This window comes from Dermacentor silvarum, chromosome 9 (genome assembly GCF_013339745.2).
Source record: "Dermacentor silvarum isolate Dsil-2018 chromosome 9, BIME_Dsil_1.4, whole genome shotgun sequence".
Classification (NCBI taxonomy): domain Eukaryota; kingdom Metazoa; phylum Arthropoda; class Arachnida; order Ixodida; family Ixodidae; genus Dermacentor; species Dermacentor silvarum.
Window position 1 is genome coordinate 27,406,896 of NC_051162.1, and position 23,219 is coordinate 27,430,114.

The 23,219-nt window shown below is 45.4% G+C and overlaps 1 protein-coding gene across 4 annotated transcripts in view; it reads right to left on the reverse strand.

The window, feature by feature from the left end:
• The window catches only part of LOC119465182 (acetylcholinesterase), a 181,098-nt gene that overhangs the window by 42,786 nt on the left and 115,093 nt on the right, over positions 1–23,219 (reverse strand). Inside the window, exons 3-4 of one of the 4 annotated variants that reach the window (XM_049655656.1) lie at positions 18,365–19,587; positions 15,493–15,656 (exon numbers count right to left, since the gene is read on the reverse strand). The exons of the other annotated variants lie outside the window; for them this stretch is intronic. Coding sequence (XP_049511613.1) covers positions 15,515–15,656; positions 18,365–19,587 — 1,365 coding nt within the window. The 3' untranslated portion in view covers positions 15,493–15,514. Of the gene's footprint in view, positions 1–15,492; positions 15,657–18,364; positions 19,588–23,219 lie in introns of those variants that run through there. 4 annotated transcript variants of the gene reach the window in all.

The following is a 23,219-nucleotide window of genomic DNA, read 5'->3' on the forward strand; positions in this document are numbered from 1 at the left end:
AAGGGTGGCGATACAGTGCCGCAGAAGGAAAAGAAAATCGTTTTCTTGGCACGTGGGCTGCGGGAAGCTGATAATATATCCACTCCTTCAGATCGTGGCTGAGGAGCTCAAGTCGCTTGGGCGAGGAGGTAAAAGTGATATAATATTACTCAACCGCAGGGATTACGAAGAAAATGGAGAAACGGCGCCCTCCGCTGTCATGTCCATAGCGAGAGAAAATGAAGCAGCCACCGTTGAGCATGTTTCGTTGGAATGTCGCAGTATTTATCCAGCGAAAAAAAAATATGATGCTTGTAGTATGCGTGATGCCTGCGGTTTTATAACATAGTAGGAAACGTAAGTGCGACCTGCACTGGGTACTTTGAGGTGACCGTTAAAGTATTCGTAGCTCAATGAAAGAAAATACGTCGAACGGACCAAAAATTACACTTTGAACAGTTGAGCCTAATATTTGTATTATTGAAAGACTAAGATAATCCAGAATGGTAAAGATAACAAGTTTGAAAACACCTTCCATGCGCAGCATCTAAGGTAAGGTACAAGACCATATCACCGTACCATTCGGCTCGGAGTGATGTCAAGACGATTGTAATTTTTTTCGGGCTGCATTCCTGAAGAGAACAGACGATTCGCTCCTTCACAGGAAGGGTCATATTTCGTTTACTGAAGCCTGAAACCAAGACAAGAAATCAGAAAGGAAATAATAAAAATATTTGAAATCTATGCATTTCGTTCTTGGTGGTGCATCAAGATCAATGTCTGCTGAAAGTGATACCCAAACGGCGTGCTAGGAATTATGCACGCGAGAATCGTTTATGCATATGAAAATTTCTTGTTTTATATAGAGTGTTAGTGTCATATATAATCTTGTACTTCAATTCTCTCAGGTTGGTTGTTCTCACTTTATGTAGGGAAGCTTTTATTCCGTTCGCGTTATTGCTATAGTGTTTATTTTCCTTGAAGTAACAAGACGGAAAACCGCAGTATACTCAATTTCCTGAGCATTTATGATTTTTTTCTTCTTCTGTGTAACAATACCTCCTATGTTTAGGAGTCCGTGCTGCGAAATTATCACTGTGTATTTTAAATCCTACATTTGTTTGCTTCAATATTTTTAGCTTCTGTTCGTGTCTTGGGCGTATTTCAAGAAGAATAATGCATTTTATTCGGCATTCTGACCCCGGAAGTCTGAGGAAATCACATAAAGACTATGAAAAACATTAGGAATTAGAATTAGGGCTCTGCACCGGCTGATGTGCCATGCCCGCATTATCAAGGTTCTTTGTTTGTATTGGCCAGTCTACTCATTTATCCTTTTCTCGGGGACTGCATTTGACCCACTCACAGCGTACAGCTACCGCTCAACCCAACACGCGCCTGCATGACTTGGAACATACTCGAATGTTATCATTTTATCCCTTGGGCGTGTTCTCGCCGAACCTTTAAAATCAGAGAAAATGCACGACGGGAATTGTGTAGTAGTTGCTGGAAAGCACGCGGGCACCAGCGTTTACCCTGTATCTTTCGACGAGTCATGTATAAAAGCCGACTCGCTTTACCCTAAGATCAGACTTTCGACAATTGCCGAGTGTGCTCGCTGCTATCATTGTGCTTGACTTTTGCTTGTTTTTGTGGGCACAGGTTCGCCAAAGAAAAAGCTGCTTTCTTGATTCACAGTTTTGCTACTGTGTTCTCCATTGTCACTACATGAAACATCTGAAACATTGCGTTCATGCACCAGGCGCCCCCGTCAAACCAACACCCCGAAGACAACACCAGCGTCTCTGCGGCGCATTAACCAAGCTGCAGGGTTGAAAACCTGCCACCCGAGCACGGACTTCTACCTGAAACGACCGGGAAGATGGTTGCCAACAATATTATCACTTTGATTGACAGAGAATCACCTGAAGCCATCTTACTGCAACAATCCAGGGAACCGCCTATTTTACGTGGAGCTTAAACCGTCGATGCAGAAACCTGTCTAGAGACATTTTAAAATGTTTCAGCATTCAACAAGAAGGATTCTGAAGACAAGCTGCGCGTACCTCTCCATTGGAGGACGCCGCGAAGGCATGGTTCCAGAACCTGGAGTCGACACTAACAACTTGGGACCTGTTCTGCAGCAACTTCCATAGTACCTTCGCGAGCGTTGTCCAAAAAAAAGTGCAGAAATTGTACGAAACGCCCGAGTTTAGCTACCGAACGTGAACGTTGTCATATTTACGGAAGAAGTGACCCGTTCTTTCCGCCACGCTGACCCCGAAATGTTGGAGCAGAAGACAGTTCGCCTACTGTCGCTTGGTGTGAAGCAAAAACGTTTCGCCGGAATGATACGGAACCCGCCGAAGACGAATGAGGCGTTTCTTCGTGAGGACCCTAATATCGAAAAACCGCTCGAAATGAGGAACAGGCTTACAATAGCCGCACGCTCAGGACAGACTGCGCCAAAGTTCAAGCACTGTGCTCCGACGACCTGCGGGAGACTATAAGAGCAGTTGTGCGCGAAGAACTGAGAAGGATGTTTCCAGCGTCGCAGCCCTAGGTTGCATCTATTGGTGATATCGTCCGGGAAGGAATTCAGCAGTGGCTAGATGCATCCAGAATCGCCGTAGCCTCAGCCTGAAGCAATGAGCTACGCCGGTAAGTTCCTCCTGCATGCCCGCGCCAGGTTCCCGTAACGTCGCAGTTCCGTCGCCAGCCACTACCGCCACCGACAACCCGTCCATCTGTCAGCCCTAGCAATGCCCCGAGGAAGACAGACGTGTGGCGCGCTCCAGAGCGCCGCCCAATCTGTTATCACTGCGTAGGAGCTGGCCATTTCAGCACGGAAGACGTCAACACGTTTCTCTGCTTTGTGAGGATATCTATTTGTGATAGACAATATTCACGTGCTGCATCGCCATTTGTCCACAGTTTTGTTTCTCTTTTTCTTAATTTATTTGCCAAAAGATTTCAACAGCAAGTTCTGGTTGGAACCAACCATACTAATCCGTGTTGTAAGCGCAGTGAGTTCCTATAGCAGTGTACTTGGTGTGTGCGACGTCTTCATTACATATGGAAGATGGACAGAAAAGTAGGTCCGTTTATTAATGGGAATGCTTTCTGAATAGGCGCAAGGTCATTTGCCCTGGTGCCAAGTTTGCAGGAAGAAAAAAGTGCTAATCAGTTGCCCTTCATAACAACAAGGCTCTTATGTTCAACTTCCGTTGGCGAGAAGAACCCGTGCATTTTCTCTGAAGCGGACGTTATGCCGCCGGGGCAGCCGCGTCGAACATGTCCTGTACCGATCCAGTATCACCGTTTCTGCCAGTGAGTTCATGGTGTTTTCTTGCTTTGATCACAGATTGAAATTTCAGAGCACTGGCAAGTGATTTCCTTGTTTGAACGTGTTTTGAATTTATTTTTGGTTGGTAGGTGCTCTCGACACTTTGACCACCACAAAGAGAGATAAGTGATAACTCAACGAACTATTCTCTTGCACAATCTTGCTCCTATGGAGCCGGGAAAGCACAACGTTCATATCAGGCACGATATGGAAGGGCGAAAACGTTGACATATAAATTATGCAGTGAATGTGCATAGTCAAATAAGTATAGTTGGGAGCTTTCGATCAGTTGCTCCTCTGGTGATATTATGTCTGTATCCAGGCATAAAATCCAGGCATAAAATCAAGTATCCGGCCTGTATCCGGCCTGTATCCAGGCATAAAATCAAGGGTGTGCTCATATTTCACCCAATGGTTAATAAACTGCTTAGGTTGTAACATTAGGCGGTCAATTCATCGTGTGCGCTTCATTGGTCCTATAGGGGGCGCACTTGACATACTACTTGCAGATTGTGTTGCTTAGGTGCAATTCTGAATTGAAATAAATTAGACGAGCAAGATGAATCTATTTTGACATTTTGCGTAATCAAGGGCGGTACGTTTTACGATACCTATGTTAACGCGTGTTGGAGCAATCCTTAATAAACTAATACTGAAATTAAAGTGAAAGCAACGATGCAGGGGCGCGCCCTAAGTGCGCTCCCGATTGCAGCACCAACACAGCGTTGCGCAAGACGCGCGAAATAAACACAGATTGCATCTCCGCGTTCGTTGTGTGCTGACGTGCGTCCCGCCGCTCGTATACAGGCGGCGTTCTATAGGCGTCGTATATCGCGACCACTATAGCTTGGTGACTCGGACGTGCGTAGGTGATGGTTTACTCAAGCAGTATAGCTTGGTGACCCGGACTTGCGTACGTGATGGCTACGAACACAATTCCCACGTCGGCGGGCGACGGTACTCAACAGCAACCGGAGTCAACGATGAGCAACGAGAACCATTCCCTCAACATCTACATGGAAGCAGTCTGAAACGTCCAGGTGCGTCTCCCGCCATTTTGGCCGAAGAACCCGGATGTACGCACGTGATTCGGCCACGGCGCTCACCAGGCGACGGCACTCACCAGGCCACGGCGCTCCCCGGCTACGGCGCTCACCGGCCACGGTCAAGCGCGCCGGCCACGGTCCAACACGCCGGCCACGCTACGCCGGCCACGGTATGAGCACACCGGCCACGGTACGAGCACGCCGGCCACGGTACGAGCACGCCGGCCACGGTACGAGCACGCCGGCCACGGTACGAGCACGCCGGCAACGGTACGAGTATGCCGACCATGGTATGACAACGCTTCGGTGCGACGCCGGCCTCGGTGCGACGCTGGCCACGCTCCAGCACTCCAGCCGCGGTAGGAACACGCCGGCCATGGTTCTTCAGATAGGTATCTCCACAATCGGCTCGCATGCGAAGCGCTCTGAAAATACCAGTATTTTCAGCGGGGGCTTTGTTTAAATCCAAAGGACCACTGTCCCTATGGCCACGGAGAGCCAGACCTTGTCGAACATTGCAACTCGGACTGGATTTCTTGGCAACGCCCAAGCACCTGGAGTCCCATAACGTAAGGAGCCCGCATGCGAAGAAGCGCTCTGAAAGTACCAGTATTTTCAGTGGGGGCTTTGTTTAAATCTATAGGACCACTGTCCCTATGGCCACGGAGAGCCAGACCTTGTCGCCCGCAAAAAAGAACTGCCTCAATAATAGGCCGTTAACTTTCTTCCGTTTTCTCTTACTTTTCTTTATCCGAGCACAAACTTTCAACGGTTTTTCGATAGCGAGCGGGCGCGTTGCGACAACTCGCAGCGGCCGCGGAATCTACGGAGCGCATGGATTTCAATTCCGAAATTTCATGGGTATAAAGTTCTCATAAACCTTTGACGCAAAAGGTGCACTGACATTTCCAAAGGCGTGCTTTAGATTTTCAATTCTGGAACTTATAGGTTTAATGTTCTTATAAACGTGGGCCAACATGCGCGCACTGGAGCCCTCGTATCCAAGCCGTTCCAAAAATGGAAGCACGCGCTCGCAATCTTCCACACACACGAAAATACGAAATATCACCATGGCTGTCAGCTGGCAGCTGATAATTTTTCTAAACATTTTCAGGAAGCGCGTCCCTATGGGATCGATCAGCTGGACCAGGGCAGGCAAAGAAAAGTAAGAGAAAACGGAAGAAAGTTAACGGCCTATTATTGAGGCAGTTCTTTTTTGCGGGCGACAAGGTCTGGCTCTCCGTGGCCATAGGGACAGTGGTCCTATAGATTTAAACAAAGCCCCCGCTGAAAATACTGGTACTTTCAGAGCGCTTCTTCGCATGCGAGCCGATTGTGGAGATACCTATCTGAAGAACCATTTGGAAAGTTGCCCCAGTAATGCCTCGTATTTAAGCCCAGATGTACAAAAACAAATTATAGAAATTTGCGATGAAATTATAAAAGAAAGCCTAGATGCAAAAGTAAACGCTGCAGGCTGCTTCTCCATACTTGCTGACGAAACGACGGATATTGCTGGAATCGAACACCTTACTGTTTGTGCAAAGGAGTGTTTTTAGTAGCACCGGAATAGATGCCCTCTCTCATTGCGACGGCAGGTTTTATGTAAATGTGTACAAACCGCTGCAGATTCTAGTCACCCTTCCTGCGACCACTGCCAGCGCAGAGAGAACATTTTTTAACATGAGATTACTAAAAAACTGCTTGCGCTCTACAATGTCTGAGGAACGCATGGTTAGGCTGGCGCTTCTATAGGCCCACAGAAACGTCATGAAAGTGTGCGAAGTCATTGACCGCTTCGCTAAACTTCTCCGCCGAGTGAAGTTTGTCCCTTAGATAGCGAAGCAGCAAAAATCAATGCAAGTAAAAAGCTCTGTTCCTTCACGTTCATAAACTCGTAATTATGAGAATGTATGACTGTTCATTAGCTTTTAAAACTGCAGAAATTTTGGCCGTTTATTCTAACAGTTAGCATCATGATCAAAATTACGAGGACACCAATAACCAATTTTGACCGACCTGGCTCATTGAAAGCCCGGCCCATCCGGCGTTTCCCAACAAACACACTCGGATGTTGGGCAGTTCAACTTGCTGCATCAACTGTGGCTTTCGTTTCGCCTTTTCTTTCCTTTTTAGCTACCTGCTTTTACTTCTTTTTTGAACCGAAGCAATACCCTCCTTTAATTTTGGGTGCAGAATATTTGTTGCCGCTCTGCAGGCAGTTAAATTACACATTTTCCTACTCATTTCGATGTAATGAAAAATAGTTCCTCTCATTCCTCTATTATTCTACCCATATGGTGCTGTCGCGACCGCCGCATGGCCCAAGTAGAAATCACGATTTCTGCGATCGTAGTTTTGTTCTTGCCTGGATCGTCTGTCTTTCTATGCGTAAAGTTTACTATCTGTGACTACGCAACATGTTTATTTGTCTTGTTTGACGCATTATATACAGTGACGTTTGCTTAAATACGTAGATTTATTGGCGACTTTTACCTATATTTAAATATATTGTTGGGAGGTTTTGGGTACATATGCAAGCAGTGAACTTTGTTCCCAGCGGCACTTTTTTTGCCCTTTATCACGTTTTATCTTCGCATTTGTATATTCCATTCTATCTTCGCATTTCTAATGTATATTTTGGAGAACTCCTGCTTTCTATTTGCACTCACTGTTGCGACTATAATTTCGGTGCAATTACTCACAATACACGACCGGTAACAGCTGCCACTGCGCAATCCATTGCAACGAAGGACAGCGTCATTGAGGTTTTTTTCTCTGGCCGTTGCACGTGTACAAACTAGTAAACAAGGTTCTTGAATGACAAAGATTCATCAAAATAATTGTCCTCAACTTTTTCTTTTCTTGGCCTTTACGTTTTTCATATCAGCTGCATGCACTGCTTTGCTGGTTTCGAACTGATATAGTTCTAAAGTTGGTGTGATATTTTCTTTACTTATTAAATAGACAAAAAATGCGGAAGCATTGATATCAATTAGTTCTGCCACAATTTTTGGGACAAACGAATATATACTTTTATGAAAAAATACATATTTTACTTGACAGTGCGTAACGTTTAATAATTCGTGTGCAGCATCTAATACACAACGGCATTGGCAATGACAATGCAGTTATTATTCATGTAATTGATCCCTCGACAAATTCTATAAGGAGGAGGCCGCACAGCAAGTGCTACCGCACAGCTGATGCTACCAAGGCTCCAAGGTTTGAAATATTGCAATTGTAAAATCTGAGGACCTCGTTGTTAGTTTGCCCACAATTCAGCTACGGTTAAGGACAATACGCACGAGGAGCCGAGAGCAGCTCGTCTTATGCCATCGTTTATTCCAGCTAGAAGACGAAGAACTTCCGTTCCACGCGTCCTTCCGTGCCACGCCTGCTTAGTATTTCTCTTCGCGCGAGCTATTTCGTTGCTCTAATGAACAACAGTCACTCACACACGACACTTCGAACAGCGGAGCTGTTTAAGGGCGAGGTTGAACCGTGCCGAGCGTTGATCAGTTTTGCGAAGCGCACGCCAGCCACAGGTGGTTGGAGAGTGGCGACGGTGAGAGAGGGAGAGTGCGTGCCGAGCGACAGGTGGGTGGAGCCAAGGAGAGAGAGACGGCGGCGTAGCGGCGGCGCGGCGCTTTTCGGGGAGAGGTAATCGGTGGGAGGGGGTTTTCAGAGCAGTACAAAAGTGTGTACTGTAGGCGCAGATATATGGGACGTCTGGCAACGAACATGGCAAGGACGAAGAAGAAGCGGCGCGGCCAGAAAGACGGCTGGAAGCTGCTCGAGCATGGACCCAACGAGGACGTGCCGACCCCGAGTTCCGAGAAAGGGAAGCCGAGGCTAAGCGATGGCGAAGATCCGAAGAACCCGAGTTTCGAGTGAGGGAGGCGGCAACTATACGAAGAGACTCATTGGGAAGTAAAAGCCAAGTTGAAGCCACCAGCTCCGCTGTTTTATCAGTCTGCGCGACGTTAAGTCAGTGAATCTGAGCTGATTTGTTTTGCAGCAAAGCTGTTTAGGCTAGGATCCAGGATATTGCGTCCGGCATCAGACCGGAAGTAGATCAACAATTTCAAGCGCGTCGCGGCACCTCGTGGTCTCGTATGAAAACGTTGGGATAGTGGCGTTTTTATATTTCGAAATCGTAAAAACCTTGTGCAGCACACCGCACTTTTCGCAGGACATTACGTTTGATTCTTCATTACGTGACGTAGCTCACCCTGGCGGGCCACGTGAGCGCATCAGTGCTAGTGCGCGCGCTGCGATTGGTGTATCCGTCTTTAATAAAAGACGTCACAATCTCTCCTATATTGTGTGTAGGTTGTCTGCGCATCGTGCCGCCTTGCGGCGCCGGCTCCTGTGGCGCCCACTGAAATCTCCAAGGTTTTTGCATAACGTGACGCAGCTTCTTCATCAGCGGCCCCGCGTGTGTCGCGCTAGTACGCGCGCCGCGAATTGGGCAAACGGGTTGTACAATAATACAATATTTATTCTCTCTCCTACAATCGTGTGTGCCTGTGTATGTCAAGTGCGCATTTAGCGCCGTTGTACATCATTCGGGAGCGTAGCGCCACCTTGCGGCATCGGGTGAAACGTACATACGTGAAAAAAAAATGTGGTTGATCCCTCTTATATAGGAATCGGTATAGAACACGAAAGTGAAACGTGTCTTCACAGAAGTAGTGTAATGTTTATTGCACATTGATATATAATGTCTATTGGTGTTTTGTGGCTAAAGCGCCCTTAGGCGTTGATGCACCCACGCTGACGCCTGGTGGCACGTCTCCTCCATCACGACTACCAACGTCGATGACCATGAGCAACCGTCGTGCATATGGAAGCTGCACTACGCTGCACACGCTAGCACAACGCGAAAGACGAAGCACGTAACTGACACACTAATACAACGCGCAAGACAAAGCACGTAACTGAATCGTCACCGAGTCCAATCAGCGCGTACAGCGCGTCGTAATTGCAGCCTCCGCGATCAACTTCAGAAACATTTTCAGAGCTAATTGCGGAGGCCACGCTCCGCTGTGCTAAGTACGGTGAACGCCACCTAGGTGGCGTTGGTAGTGCTTTTTGATGCCAGCGTCCCTTCGAATGCTGGCATCGAGGCGTCGTAGTGCTGAGACCACCGAAGCGTTCACTGTCGGTGCGCGTTAGTGTCATAATGCAGTACTTCTCTTTTCTGCTCGTAGGCGGCGGCACCGCCCCGAGCAAGAGCACGGGTACACGGAGGAGTGCTAGATATATAAGGCGCGTCTGTGTAGCTCTCTGCAAATGCGTTTGTGGCACAATGGGTTAAACGCTCGGCGATCTATCGTCGCGGACCGAGAGGTCGTGTGTTCGATTTCCAAATTTTGCATGTTTGTGGAACTTTTTCTTCTGGTTTCTTTCTTTGTATTATGTTCGTGTACATTGTAAGAACGTCATATCCGTGACGGAAATACGTCAGTGAAGTCTTGGTGGACCCCGGCATAAAACACTTTCGTGTTAAAAAAGTATAGGGACCATGGATTGCGGGATGAAGCCGATTTTTTCAACAGCCTGCGAATGCAACTTGAAATTGACGACTGCAGTCTAAACTTGGCATCACAAACTTTGCAGCGCACTCGTCAATTTCAGTTTATACATGTTAATTACGAACAAATTCAGTTTTTTCGGCGACCCTGCGGTCCGTATACTTTTGCTCACAAGTGTACATCGCTCCAAAGCGTATAGCGTCACTTTGTGGCGCCCACTGAAATCTCCGAGGTTTCACGGGGATGTTTCGTATAACATGACGTAGCCTTCCGCGGCGGCCACATGAGTGCGTCGACGTTACGCACGACCCCGTGCTAGGCAAGATGTAGCTTCTGTGTTTGTCAGAGACGTGGATAGACGTGATTCTGTAAATCGAGGGATACGCCGGAGTCGCCTGCAACCAGAAAGTCGACTCTCGAGCCGGTGGCGTCGCCATCTACGCAAAGAACGACGTCGACGGAGGCTTCGAAGCCAACTCGTTGCCCGTCGTGAATGGTCACGGCCCCCCAATATAGATAGACCCAACAGCTTCGCTGGTCTTCCCTCTTCACTTAGAGTAGGAAGGGCGCTAAGCATTTTTACGCCTAATGGCAGGAAGAACAAAAGTATACGAACTATACTGTAATTTTCAGAATCATCATTGCGACAATCTGCATCACCATTTTGCCAATTGTGTGATCTCATAAGGTGCGCTGCTACCCTGCGCTTTGTTCCTCGGTCAATTACTGAACTTCCGCAAGCTGGACGTAACTGAAGAAATTTTCTGTTCAGGCCTTCATAATTCATCTAAACCTAAAGCTGGAACCAGAGCAGGAGCAGCATATTTTCTACAAGATCTTATTGCTGAAATACCGTCTCATGCTTACACCAGACAGTCTGCGGTATAGAACACTAACGATGTAATATTCAAGAATATTTTATGGCGATAGCAATTATATGGACACTCCAAGCGCATTTTTTTGCCGTCGCCATTGCATCGTTGCCGTTATGTTCAGTCACAAGTCCAACGCTGATACAATCGTCGCCGCGCGCCGTGCGTTGTGTGTGCGAGGGAAAGCGTGCGAGGGTGAGCCGGCAACAGCAGCATAATCTCGCGTACGCTAGAGAGGAAGGCGGCCAGAAGCGCACGGTTTTCGTTCACGCGTGAGGGACGGGGAGGAAGCGACGGAGTCAAGAGGGGGGGGGGGGGGGGGCTTTCTGCTTCCGCGGCTGCTGCTCACGGAGCTATCTTAAAAGCTATCTGCGACGCGGCTGAAGTGTGCGCCCGCGGGTGCCATCTTTAAAGCGATCTGCGATGCGCCAAAGTGCATTCGCCGAGTGCCGGTAGCTTCGTATGCGCTGCGCTTTAGAAGTTCGCGTTGAAGCGAGAGCCAGCGCGAAGGCCCAAGCGCGCTTTCTGACTCCAGCGTTTTCACGAGCTCCCGCGGTCTCCGAGCGAGATTGTGTTTATGTTTACCTGTGCGCGCGTGACACCGTGCTTGTTTATTTAGTCAGTAAGCGAATATTTACAACTTCATATGGCCGATAAAACTATTATCCTTACTTCGTATAGCTGTCACAGTCGATACTTCGCCTTTCGGGCGAAACTGCGACTTTTTTCTTTTTTTGTTAGTAGTAATTACAACTTGTGTTTGTACGACCGAGTGCATGCTGTTTTTACAATCGTATGAGAACACAAAAAATGTTGGATAATGACAATGTATCGTTGTAGGAGTGAGCTAAATTATTAAGGTGTACGTAAAGTATATATATATATATATATATATATATATATATATATATATGGCTGAAGAAAAAGTATCGAGACGACAAACATAACGTCGTTAGCAAGAAGGTGTCTATGAAGGCGAATGCATGCAGTCAAAATTATTTTGCTGGTCATGTTTGAGCTGACAGGATGTAAGAATAGAAATAGCGGTTCCAGCCAGAATAGTACGACAACTGCTGCAGTGCAGCGGGACACATTAGTTGGATATCCACTTATACATCCATGGCTGAACATACAGTACACACGGGAAGATAGTTGCTCTGCATGCTTGTATCGCCAGCCTGGTTCCTGAGCTAATTAACGGAGTAATTTGACGAAAGGTTCACATAATTATTGCTCATGACAATAGACACCGCCGGCAGGGCACAGCCCACTCAATCTTACAGTAGCCGTTTTTGTTTTCTCTAGAGCGACTAGCTGCTATCACTTAAGGAAATTCGCAAAAATTAAATGGGCGCACCTGCTCGTTCATAGAAAAGCTCACCTTGCTGCCGTGCGTTTCGCCGTCCTTGGTTTACCGCAGTCAGTGACCATCTGCCTGAGTACAAGTCGTTTCAGGCGTGGCAAATGCCAGATCCTCGTGCAGCAATCTAATAAACAGGTGATACATGCACTAATAACACAAACCTTCACAGTTGTTTTGTTATTGGTGCTTCGAAGTCCGCCGCAGTTGCAATCTGTCACACTGTATTTGAATTGATGGTGCTTTTTACGATCATCCGCGAGAAACACGTGAAAGCACTGGCACCTATACAAGTTATGGAGCACTCGCACAAACAATATCCACATGCACATCACCAGATCACTGCACTGGCTGGCGGTCTTCTTGACAGCACGGACTATCTGTCTCGACGCCGCAGTAGAATTAGTGCGTTGCCGAAGCGCTGTTGAGGATCGTACAAGTCCGTAACACGATGCCCTAGAAAACACGCAGCATCGTTACGAAAGAAAAGCTACGGAGGCAACTGGCAGTCATCGGAAAATGGCGAAGAAGCGAGTGAAATATCGCAAGGCAGCCATGTTTACGCAGTAACTGCACTCGAGGAGCGATTGAAGTTGGCCCCGCAGCTTCCTTGAGACTCTAAAGTAACACGCTAGAACTTTCCTTCATCCAACACGTGTTTCCAGTGGATGACGATTTGTGAAAAGAAAGCCACCCTCAAAGAGCATTTCGAGTGGAGGGTTCGGTTGAGGTGCGCTTATATATAAATATACGGGGGTTAGTCTCTTGTGAGAGACAAGCACACTTCTGCCCATTCAAAACAACAACTGCACGCATACTGCAAATTTTTGCTCCAGCCCTCTTTAATTAAGGATCTATCCCTCTTTTTTCCCAAAAAGTTCGTTTTATTTGTGAACACGGATGGCGTGCTTCATCCACATATTATGTATCTTCTTTTGTACGCTATTCGCTGGATCAAATCGTATGTGCAACTCTCAGCTACTAAAAAAGTTTTTTTGTGTGTTTTATCAACATTCCGTATTTCAAACAGAATCCGATTCAGATGGCTAGCAAATTTCCTGGTGGCTTTAACCTAGTTTGCTTCGTGTGCAACAAGCTGAAATGTATGTGGTTGCGCGTTTCAGAAAAGCAGAAAAACCTCGCCGGTACAGAGAGAGTGTGTGCAATAAGTGTTTTAATGAAACGTTCGCTATTAGGCCTAATTTGAAATTTTTGTGGCGATATGTTTGACAATGTGAAGAGCTAAAAGGCGCTAAACTGCATAAAAAGAACAAACACATGTAGATCGACCTTTCTAGATGCACAAAACTTGCCCAGTTAACTTGCTTGTCTTTGCTTAAGATCGACAAAAACAGCAAAAAACAAATCACCTTAACTATTCTTTCACAACTGACTACGTGGTAGCATCCACAGGAATCACCGTCATACGATGATACAGTGCCTGGCGTACGTGAAAGCAGCAATCCCGGCGATAGTGTGTGGCCACAAATAGTCTTCTTGGCACGTGTGTTGCGAGAACGATTGTAGATTCTGCTAGGGGAGGGCAAATTTGATCGAGGTGGAAGTATGAAGAGGCTAGAATGATAGGGTATTAGTAGGCCAAATTGATTGGTAGGTGTTTTCCGATGCTTCTAGTGTCATAGCGAGACTCATAGTGAGTGGTGATAAAACGTTTGAATTCGATTGGTTGAAACGCCGTAATAGTAAATTATTTCTACTTTTACGACCTATAATAGATTTTCTCACCCTTTTTAATATTGTCCACCGATTTCATTCAAGCCTGCTTCCTTTTTAGCCTCAATTCATTATTTGAAGTCGGCATTCTATGCTGTGCGATTGCTGTGGATTTCCTCGTCCGCCTTATCTGATTAGAGGTTAAGACGAATTTAATTTTAGCATGAGCTTCTTCTGCCAGATTACTCCGAAGTGCTCGCTGAAACAGCTATGTTTACTTTAACATGTAGCAATGTGTCCTCTTCGTGATTGCTCATGACATCAGTCCTTATCTTTCATGTAAGCCGGAACTATTGCGTTTTTGCCACTTTCTATTGTCTTCACAATGCTAGCTGCTGTGCTTGCCACTTGTTTGCAGTTAAAATTTAGCCTGGTGCGTCTTCCTAGTGCTTTTTTCATTTGCTCTTTATCCAAAGTGCTAAGCAATACGTTTGTCATAACAACCAACGCTTCTTGTTTCTTCCTCGGCTATTATACGATTGTGCAACCTACGGTAATATTTTCTGACACCACCGTTTAATGAATAGACGACTGTCTTTCCGGTTATTTAGTTCCAGGGTATTTTAACTACATACTTACTTTTCCAGTTGACTGTTACCAAATGGAGCCGTTCTCCCAGGACATTTATAGATAAGCGCCACAAAACGCAACTGGCTGAAGGTTGACCCCGAACGTGATTTCGCCACCCTTTTGTCCTTGGGAGAGCAGGAAGTGCAAGTACATCTTACTTTATTACAACGTGCAGCACACTGTTTTCACGGATAACTTGGAACTCCTACTCTTTCTGCACATGTCCAATCCTAGAGGCGCCTTCTTCGAATAGCTTTTTCATGCAGCATATTTGACGATTCAGCGGCGTCACCTACATCTAACTTCGCACGCGCCAGAGACCAAATATAGAGAGGTCAAATGTCATTTAGGGACACCATTACAGACCAAAGCTACAAATACAATCTGCTAACCAGGAGGCTACCGGGTTGCCAAATCAGGGCATAATTAGTGGACATCTCGAAATGGACGGAAGACAGTTATTTACTTTCATGAAAATACACCGATCTTGCGGATGTCCGATGAATTTATTGGTCATATTTGTTGTCCCAATGCTTCGAGTAGTCCTTGAGTTCGGCCTCACTCTGCGATCTGTTGGCCTCCTGCTAAGTTCAGATGTTGATGTCACCAGGCCGGATGAGCGTTCGGTGCGGGTTAGATTGCCAGACACCCCGTTTTTCTTCGGCTGCGAAGATTACTTTGTGAGAAAACTATATGGATTTCCTTTGTGCTACCAGATGGATGATAATTTCACTTTTGAGGTTTCTATGTTTCTTCCGCAAAAGTGTTCAGTTGCGTGCTACAGAAAGTTCAACTACGTTTATGCTCCAAGGAAAATCTCAAGGGACTGCACATCTGTGCTTAACTGTTGCAATACTTCTAAGGAGACTATGTGAGCAATCTTTATCATTAGTTCTGAAACGGCCCACTTCTTATGGTGCACGATTTGTTTATGAACAAGTGAACTTTACTTATTCAAGAGGGAAGAAAGGCAAGTAAATCGGCCAACTTATCCACTATGCTCGTAGAATGTAGATTATTTGATCACTGGTAATACACATAGATGAGTAAACCCATTTTTAATTCCTTTAGAACAGTGGCTTCCATCGCTCGCAGTGACTGGCACGGAATTCCTGCGTCTGGTTGAAGGTATCGTGGTCCATCACCACCATGGTGGGAGAACTCTTGGTGTATGGCGGCCATTGCTGGTTGTTCGGCAATTCGGGTACCCTGGGATAAGAGAAGTATTGTGTTTGTGACGGCTACTTATTTACCATTTTGGTAGAAAATAACGCAAAAAAAATGACAAAGCATATGATCTGAGTTCTCCCCGGCATCCCTGTATTGTATTTTTATTTTGTTTATTTATAAATACTGCAGGCCTTCTTTGGCCGAAGAAAGAGCAGCACCCAAATAATATTACAGTGCAGGCTATAGCAAATAAGGCTGAGTAAACCTTGACGCAGAAATACACAAAATTCCATTGTACACATTTCATACAATACAAAACCTAAAATACGAATTATTACGCACAATAATACCAGAAAAATAATACAGAATAAATCAATACACTAAATAACACAAGTTGCAATCGCATGCAGCCGAAGCATACCATACAAAACAGCAATATAATATTATCGAGCTGGTCAGCAAAATTATCGGACTCAAAAAGACTAACTGGCGGAGAGGTCCAGTCATTCTTTTATGCTATAGTTTGAGCAAAAGGGGCTGGCAATGAATATGTATGGTTGTGTCTCCTCTTTCTAGTAAAATTGGGCTTTACACAGTCTGGCAAATCTAATAATACTTTACCAGAAAACATTTTTATGTAAGAACGACAGGCAACGGATTTTTCTGCGTTTTTCTAACGTTACAATTCCATTTAGTTTAAGAAGCTGTGTCGCCGAATAATGTCTTCTGTACTTGCCAAAAATAAACCCAACCGCTTTTCTGTGTAATTTGTCTTGGTGGACATCCTTTTTTAGCATATGGGTCCCAAATAATTAAAGCACATTCAAGTTTAGAACTTCTATATAGGCATTAAAAGCTAAACTTCCCTCTTTAGTGGCTGATATGGGTTTCCCTTTAAGAAACCACATTTACTTTTTTCCCTAATGCAGACGTGCAGATGTTTGAAATGTGTGTTGACCAGACGAGTGTTTTATTAGAGCGACTCTGAAATATTTCTACTCATTGACTATTGGGAAGGGTGCATGAAAGATTACTTGGCGATTCGTTTCGTGTTATTGTAGAAGGAATGGTTAATTTATAAAGTTCCATACCCCACTGCAGACACCATATGTTATCCAGGGAAAACACGGGGAATGCGGGAGATGGAAATTCAAGACAATGAGCAAAACGAGAACAAGGTAAGAACAGGAGCCAACGTTTCGACAAGTGGACTTGTCTTCTTCCAGGCGACATAAGCTCTCCTCGGCACAGTATATATATAGGAAGGGTTCTTCTAGAGGCAAGAGAAGGTAAGGCGGGTGGGTGAGGTAACGAGCGAGAGTGTGTTAGCGGCGAGGCTGTAGAATTGAAGAGAAAAGTAATGCACTACTGATAGTCGGTGGAGAAATTTGAGGCAGCGCCGTGTGTTAGCCACACGGCGCAATACATGGCGCTGCCTCAAATTCCTCCAGATATTCACGTATGCCTTCTCTACTCCTTGATTACGCTATGCCTCTATGACTTGGTATTATCTCTACTGAATCAAACGAATTTTCATAATATATGAGTGCCATATAGAAAAGTTGATTGTACTCCGCAGATTTCTCGATTACCTGATTGACATGGATGTGATCTATCGAAGAATATCCCTTCCTGAAGCCAGCCTAATCTCTTGGAGTTTATCTTGGTGAATATTTTATACAATACTGAAAGCAAGCTAATGGGCCTATAATTCTTCAATTCTTCAACGTCTCCCTTGTTATAAACGAGTATAATGGTGGCGTTCTTCCAGCTTTCTGGTACACTTAAAGTCGTGAGGCATTGCGTATAAAGGGCCGCAAGCTTTTGAATCATGATATATCCTCCCTCTTATTTAATTATTCAACTGTTGTTCCATCTTTTCTAGCCGCCTTTCCCTTGCTCATGTCTTGCGAGGCCCCTCTAACTTTATCCCTAGCTATAGAGGGAGCCTCTGTATCCTGTTCATCACTACTTTTAATATTATATGCCTCCATTATTTATATTTTCCTATCTTTTCTAAGAACTTCGTCTCCTCAAACGTGGGAGTGCATGCGCGCTTATTACTAACGTCAATTATCGGCATGAGGCCATTCAGCGGGCCAGTGAAGTAGGCACACATGCATTCCCATGTTTGAGAGCAGGAAGTTCCTAGGCAAAGAAAAAAAAAAACTAAGAAGGTAAACGAAATAACGGAATCCTTTTATATTAGAAAGGTCGGACATAGCTGTATAAAGAGGCCTTTTGTGCTTTATCAGAAACAGAAATACCATTTTTGCATGATAGGCTACGTTTTTGTCATGTATGTGTACCAGTGTACCCAAGCATATTCTGGGCACTAAATGTAGTTTTAGTTTCTTGTCAGCGCTTCAAGCGTGGTACTTATTTCGATGTGTATCCTTGTTTTACTCGCGGCGTTAGAGCTCAGTTATAACATTTAGAAACGTTCGGGAACCACAATGCCCTAATAAATCGTCTGAGCAAGAGATCGCAGGTTTTATTCCCATCTGAGTCTGCCGCAGTCCGATGGCGATCGTAATGCAAAAACGCTTGTGTGCTTACATTTAGGCGCACCTTGCAGAACGCAAAGTGGTGAAAATAATCTGGAGTGCATTCTCAATGACGGTGTTAATTTCCCCTGGCAGTGAAAACGAATAACTTATATTGGATTTGAATATATGCCTGTGGACGAACTTCACAGGCACAGCGGTTGGTTCTGAGTGAAACGAAGATGTGAAAATGTGACAAACCCGTTTTCAGCGAAGGCGGCCATCATCCGCATGAAGGCCTCACTCATGCGGCCGTCTTCGGATGCTGGCTCGGCGGCGTACGTCTTACCGAAAACGAAGGGTATGTCTAAGGCATGGGGCTGCCCCATCCAGCCAGGCAGCGAGGCGTTCGCCGACTTGTGGGCGAAGACGTAGGCGAACATTTTGCCTCCCCGTTGACTGTGCGTATCTGAGAAGAACCGCAGCGGACAATTGAACACCCTGTCCGACGCGAAGTCCACATACTGCCTCCTCAAAGCGTTGTTGTCACCTTCCGGCGCGTCGTCAAGATACATCCGTAGCACGTCTGGTGTGTCATGTTTCCACAAACGTGACAATAAGGTTTGAAGAGAATCAACGAGCCTTTCTGGAGGCACTGAAACAAGATCTTCGTCTAGGATTTCTTCCACCCGTGGGAACAGGAGAAAGCAAGCCCCTTCGTCGGAGGTGACTCCAGCCATGACATCAACAGGTGCGAAAAAACCGCGCTTCATTGCCTCTATTGGATTCCTGGGAAGGAATGCGTCATGATATGTTGGAAAGAAAGGCATAAATTTGGGGTCCACGCTCTCTCCAGAAGCGGTAACGAGCTCCTCTGCGGACTTGTTGCGAAGGCAACTTATGACGTCCTCTGGATTTGAAGAGAGGTTTATTGTGCCCCCCTCCGAGCAGCCGACGATGCCAGCCACTTTGTCACCCTTGACCATGCTCTCATGCACCATGTCCCACATGTCGATGCTGTACATGGTGCCACTCATCAAGATTGCTCTCTTGAAGAGACCCTCGCTCATCGGCGACATGATGTGTGCGTGCGCACTCATAGATCCCGCACTCTCGCCGAATAAAGTGACTTGTTGCGGGTCACCTCCGAAAAATTCGATGTTACGCTGCACCCACTTCAGCGCCATGACCTGGTCTAGAAGGCCGACGTTCCCTGGCGCACCTGGAGAGTTCGCGTTGAGGAAGCCGAGGATGCTTAGGCGGTAATTCATGGACACGACAACGACGTCTGCAAATGCTGTCAAGACGGATCCGCTGTAGTTCGCCTCATTGGCACTGCCGAATGTGAAGCCCCCTCCGTGGATCCAAACCAAGACCGGTCGACTCGAACCGGGGATCCTGGCGAGCTCGGGGACCCACACGTTGAGGTGAAGGCAGTCCTCCGTAACGTTGAGGCCTTGCATGTACGTGTCGTTAAAGGTCACCTGTACAACAAAAACGTGGGCACCCGAGGTGCGCGTCAACTGTACATCGTGTAATGCTTGCAGTGAGTTTTGAAATTTGTCTGACACTCACGCTTAATCAAACTAAAGGCCACCAGTACGAATTTCATCGGTTATGCGCATAGCTGCGAACATCTGGCACGAGAAGTTGACTCGGATCCTATTTGCAGTTGGGATGTTTTAGAAGCAGAATGCAGGTATGAAATAAGAATGTGTTTAGAGTAAAATAATCATCATTATCAGCCTACTCATGCTCACTTCAAGATGAAGGCTAATTCCAGCGATCTGCAATTACCCCTGGTTAGCTCCAGTTGAGACAACGCTACACCTAATTACCGGCCATATTTCACTGTGATTCCCTTCTCTAGGCACCTATCGTGTAATCCTAATACACCACCGCTTATCTGGCATACGATTACATATAGTGTACTCAGTTCTCAGTTCATCTTAATGTCACCTAGAATATCGGTTACGAACGCTCGTTCTCTATTCCACACCGCTGTCTTCCTGTCTCTTAGCGCTACTACTAACATTTTTCATTTCATCGCTCGCGGCGCGGTGGTTGAAAACTTCGCCATCTTCTTTGCTAACCCCAAAGTTTCTTTCCCATTCATTAGTGCCGGTAGAATGCAATGATTGCAGGGTGTCAATCATGATTTACTAATGCCTGCAGTATGCGCTATGACACATTAGTGTTTTCCGGTAAATTTCTTTCTCGTTGCCCAGGTCACCTGTGAGTAAACAGTCTTGTAAAAGTTGCTCTTGCACATATTCTAGAGGTTGATTGCTAATCACATATTCTCGCGCTCGTGCTACGCTGTTGGACAGAATCTTTGTACTCAGCACAATGCACTTCAAACATACTCCTATACTTTGCCGGGTGAGGTACTCAATAATTTGTTGCATGTAATCTACAGCATTGCTGGAAAGGACACTGTTATCTGCAAACCACAGGTTCATGAAATTTTCTCCGTTGATCCTGACTCCTAATTCTTTCCAGTTTAACTACAATGAAACTTTCAAGCATGCAGTGAACAGCATTGTAGAGGTTGTCTCTCCGTGCCTGACCCCTTTGTTGCTCAGCATTTTTCCGCTTTTTTCTGAAAAAAATGCCTGCAGCCGATTTGAGTCTCTTTTAAGTTCTAACCCAGCGCTAATGCAGCTTCTCTAACGTGAAAACTGGGGAAGTGCGAAGCAGTGATTTGCCGGTGTTTCCCTTGTATTACCCTTGTGTTTATGTTGTTTTATCATGTGTTTATCTTGTGTTCAGCAATCCATCATCCGTTTTGATACGTCTGCTAACGCACAACTGGTGGGAAACCGCCACGCCCATCGAGCCAAACCACCACGCACATGGAGCCAAATCTTTTGCTGATGATAGAAGCGATTTTGATAAATTTATGTTAATTAATGCGGTTTATGCTTGATTATTCCTGTCTTTTAAATTATTCTGAATTAAGTTAGTTCATTTTCAATCGGTTTTGATCAATTCTGCACTTGTTTTGACTCTGTTTTGAGCACATATTTGTGAGCGTGATCACGCGGTAGACGCCGACAGCCCGGGCCCCTAAAGTGCGCCGCACCTAGAAATTGAGGTAGCCGTGCATTCTTTATAGATATTCGCTAGGATATTCCCGTATGCTTCCTGTACTCCTTGACTAGACAGCGCCGTCATGACTGATGGTGCCTTTACTGAACCGAACATCATTTTGCACTCTGTGAAATCCATTCGGAGCAGTTCTGCTCCGCAGATTTCCCAATTACTTGGCAGATGAAATGGATCTGATCCCACCAGCCGCGGTGGCTTTGCGGCTATGGTGTGGCGCTGCTAAGCACGAGGTCGCGGGATCAAATCCCGGCCGTGGTGCTCACACTTAGATGGGGGAGAAATGCAAAAACGCCCGTGCTCCGTGCGTTCGGGGCACGTTCGAGAACCCCACGTGGTCAAAAGTAATCCGGAGTCCCCCACTGCGGCGTGCCTCACAATCACATCGGGGTTTTGGCACGTAAAACCCCAAAATTTCTTTTTTTTTGTTCATCTCATTGATTGTGGAAAATCAATACCTTAGTTGACCTGCAGTCTGGTTTCACAGCTCTTTGGATTGATTGGCTTGAGTACAGTAGAACTTAACAAATCTATGGTCTGATGGCATCTCGTGTGGGATTCAAATAGTAGAATTACATCCTTTCAAATTATTGTCCCTTTATTTAAATGTGCGGATTGTCTGTTACTGTCATTTCTGGGCAAGCTTGCTACAGAGCAGGAATGCAATCTGTCTGAACGTGTTCAAAATGTATTTAAATGTGTACATAATTTTCTATAGTTCAGTTACTTGACTAGTGCCTCCCGCAATGTTGTAAATATTGGAAAATATGTTCAGAGACACGGCCAAAAGGTAAACAACTTTTTTATTGCCCCTTACTTATTAGTTACAGTTCTTCGAATCAAGATTGGCCTTTCATCCGTATCATATCCGCTAGTATTACCCACTCTAATCTTTTAATCCTATCATTGTTTAGAGCTCAGTATCATTAAACTGGTAAAATAGGAATCGTTCACACCGGTGTTAGTTCTAGCTGCGTAGACAAAAACGTGCAAATGCCTATGAAACTGATCTTACATTGACAGCTCGACAAGTTAGAACAGGCTAGCTATCCACAGACAGTTATCACATCAGTTAGTGCTAAATTTAGTAAAGGAATTGAAAGGCGAAATTATCGTAAAACGAAATTCGCAGTTATTCAGTACCTACACTGGATAACTCAAAGTGAATTGCGTAGGTGCTGGGTAGGGTCCTGTTTCCTGCTAAAAATAAACTTCAACGTATTCTCTTCCGTGTTCACTGAATGTTCCCTAATTTGACTATAGTAAACACAGTGAGGAATTCGTGGAATATATTTCATGCACTATATGTACGGTGCCATTTAGCTGTGCTAATGTTTATGTAGGCCAGTATGGTCATTGCATCCCCATACATCTAATACAGCATCAGACGTGACAAAAATCATCTGGGCCGTTGTGTTTTTAATGTGGCAGATAGTTTTCCAAACTTCTTGATCAACTCACGCGAGAAATATCAGAGGTCTTCCTTATTAGGAAATTAGAAGATTTTTGTGACAGCCATATTTGTGTCATGCTACATGATAAGAAATTTGCGTTTCTAGAATGTTCGCACACATGTAGTTCGGGATTTAATTTTCAGGTATTTCACGTATAAGTATAGTTGTATCGTTTTTTTTTCTATTTTCTTCACTTGCTTTGGTCAGTATGCTTATCTGTGACGCTTCATCAATAAGTCCTTCCATATCGAGTAAAAAGTTGTCGTGTGGTTTGCCATCTTTTTCGTTGCACTTTAAGAGTTCTCATGATAAATGTTAGCCCATTAGCCACGTTATCCATCTTAGAGAAACGCTATATTGTTTTAGTCTTCCGGAGTAACGTAGAGCAAGTTGTAAAGTTTGATTAGTGTTCAAGGTAGCTAAATTTATCCGTGCAAAGTCTAAATGGTCGCTTAAGAGCGTTATTGTGATTGGAAATGTTGCAAGATGTGCTCAGCAGCAACTAAAGGAGAGCTTTCCTTGACATTATCATTTACGAGGGTACGTTTGCTTGG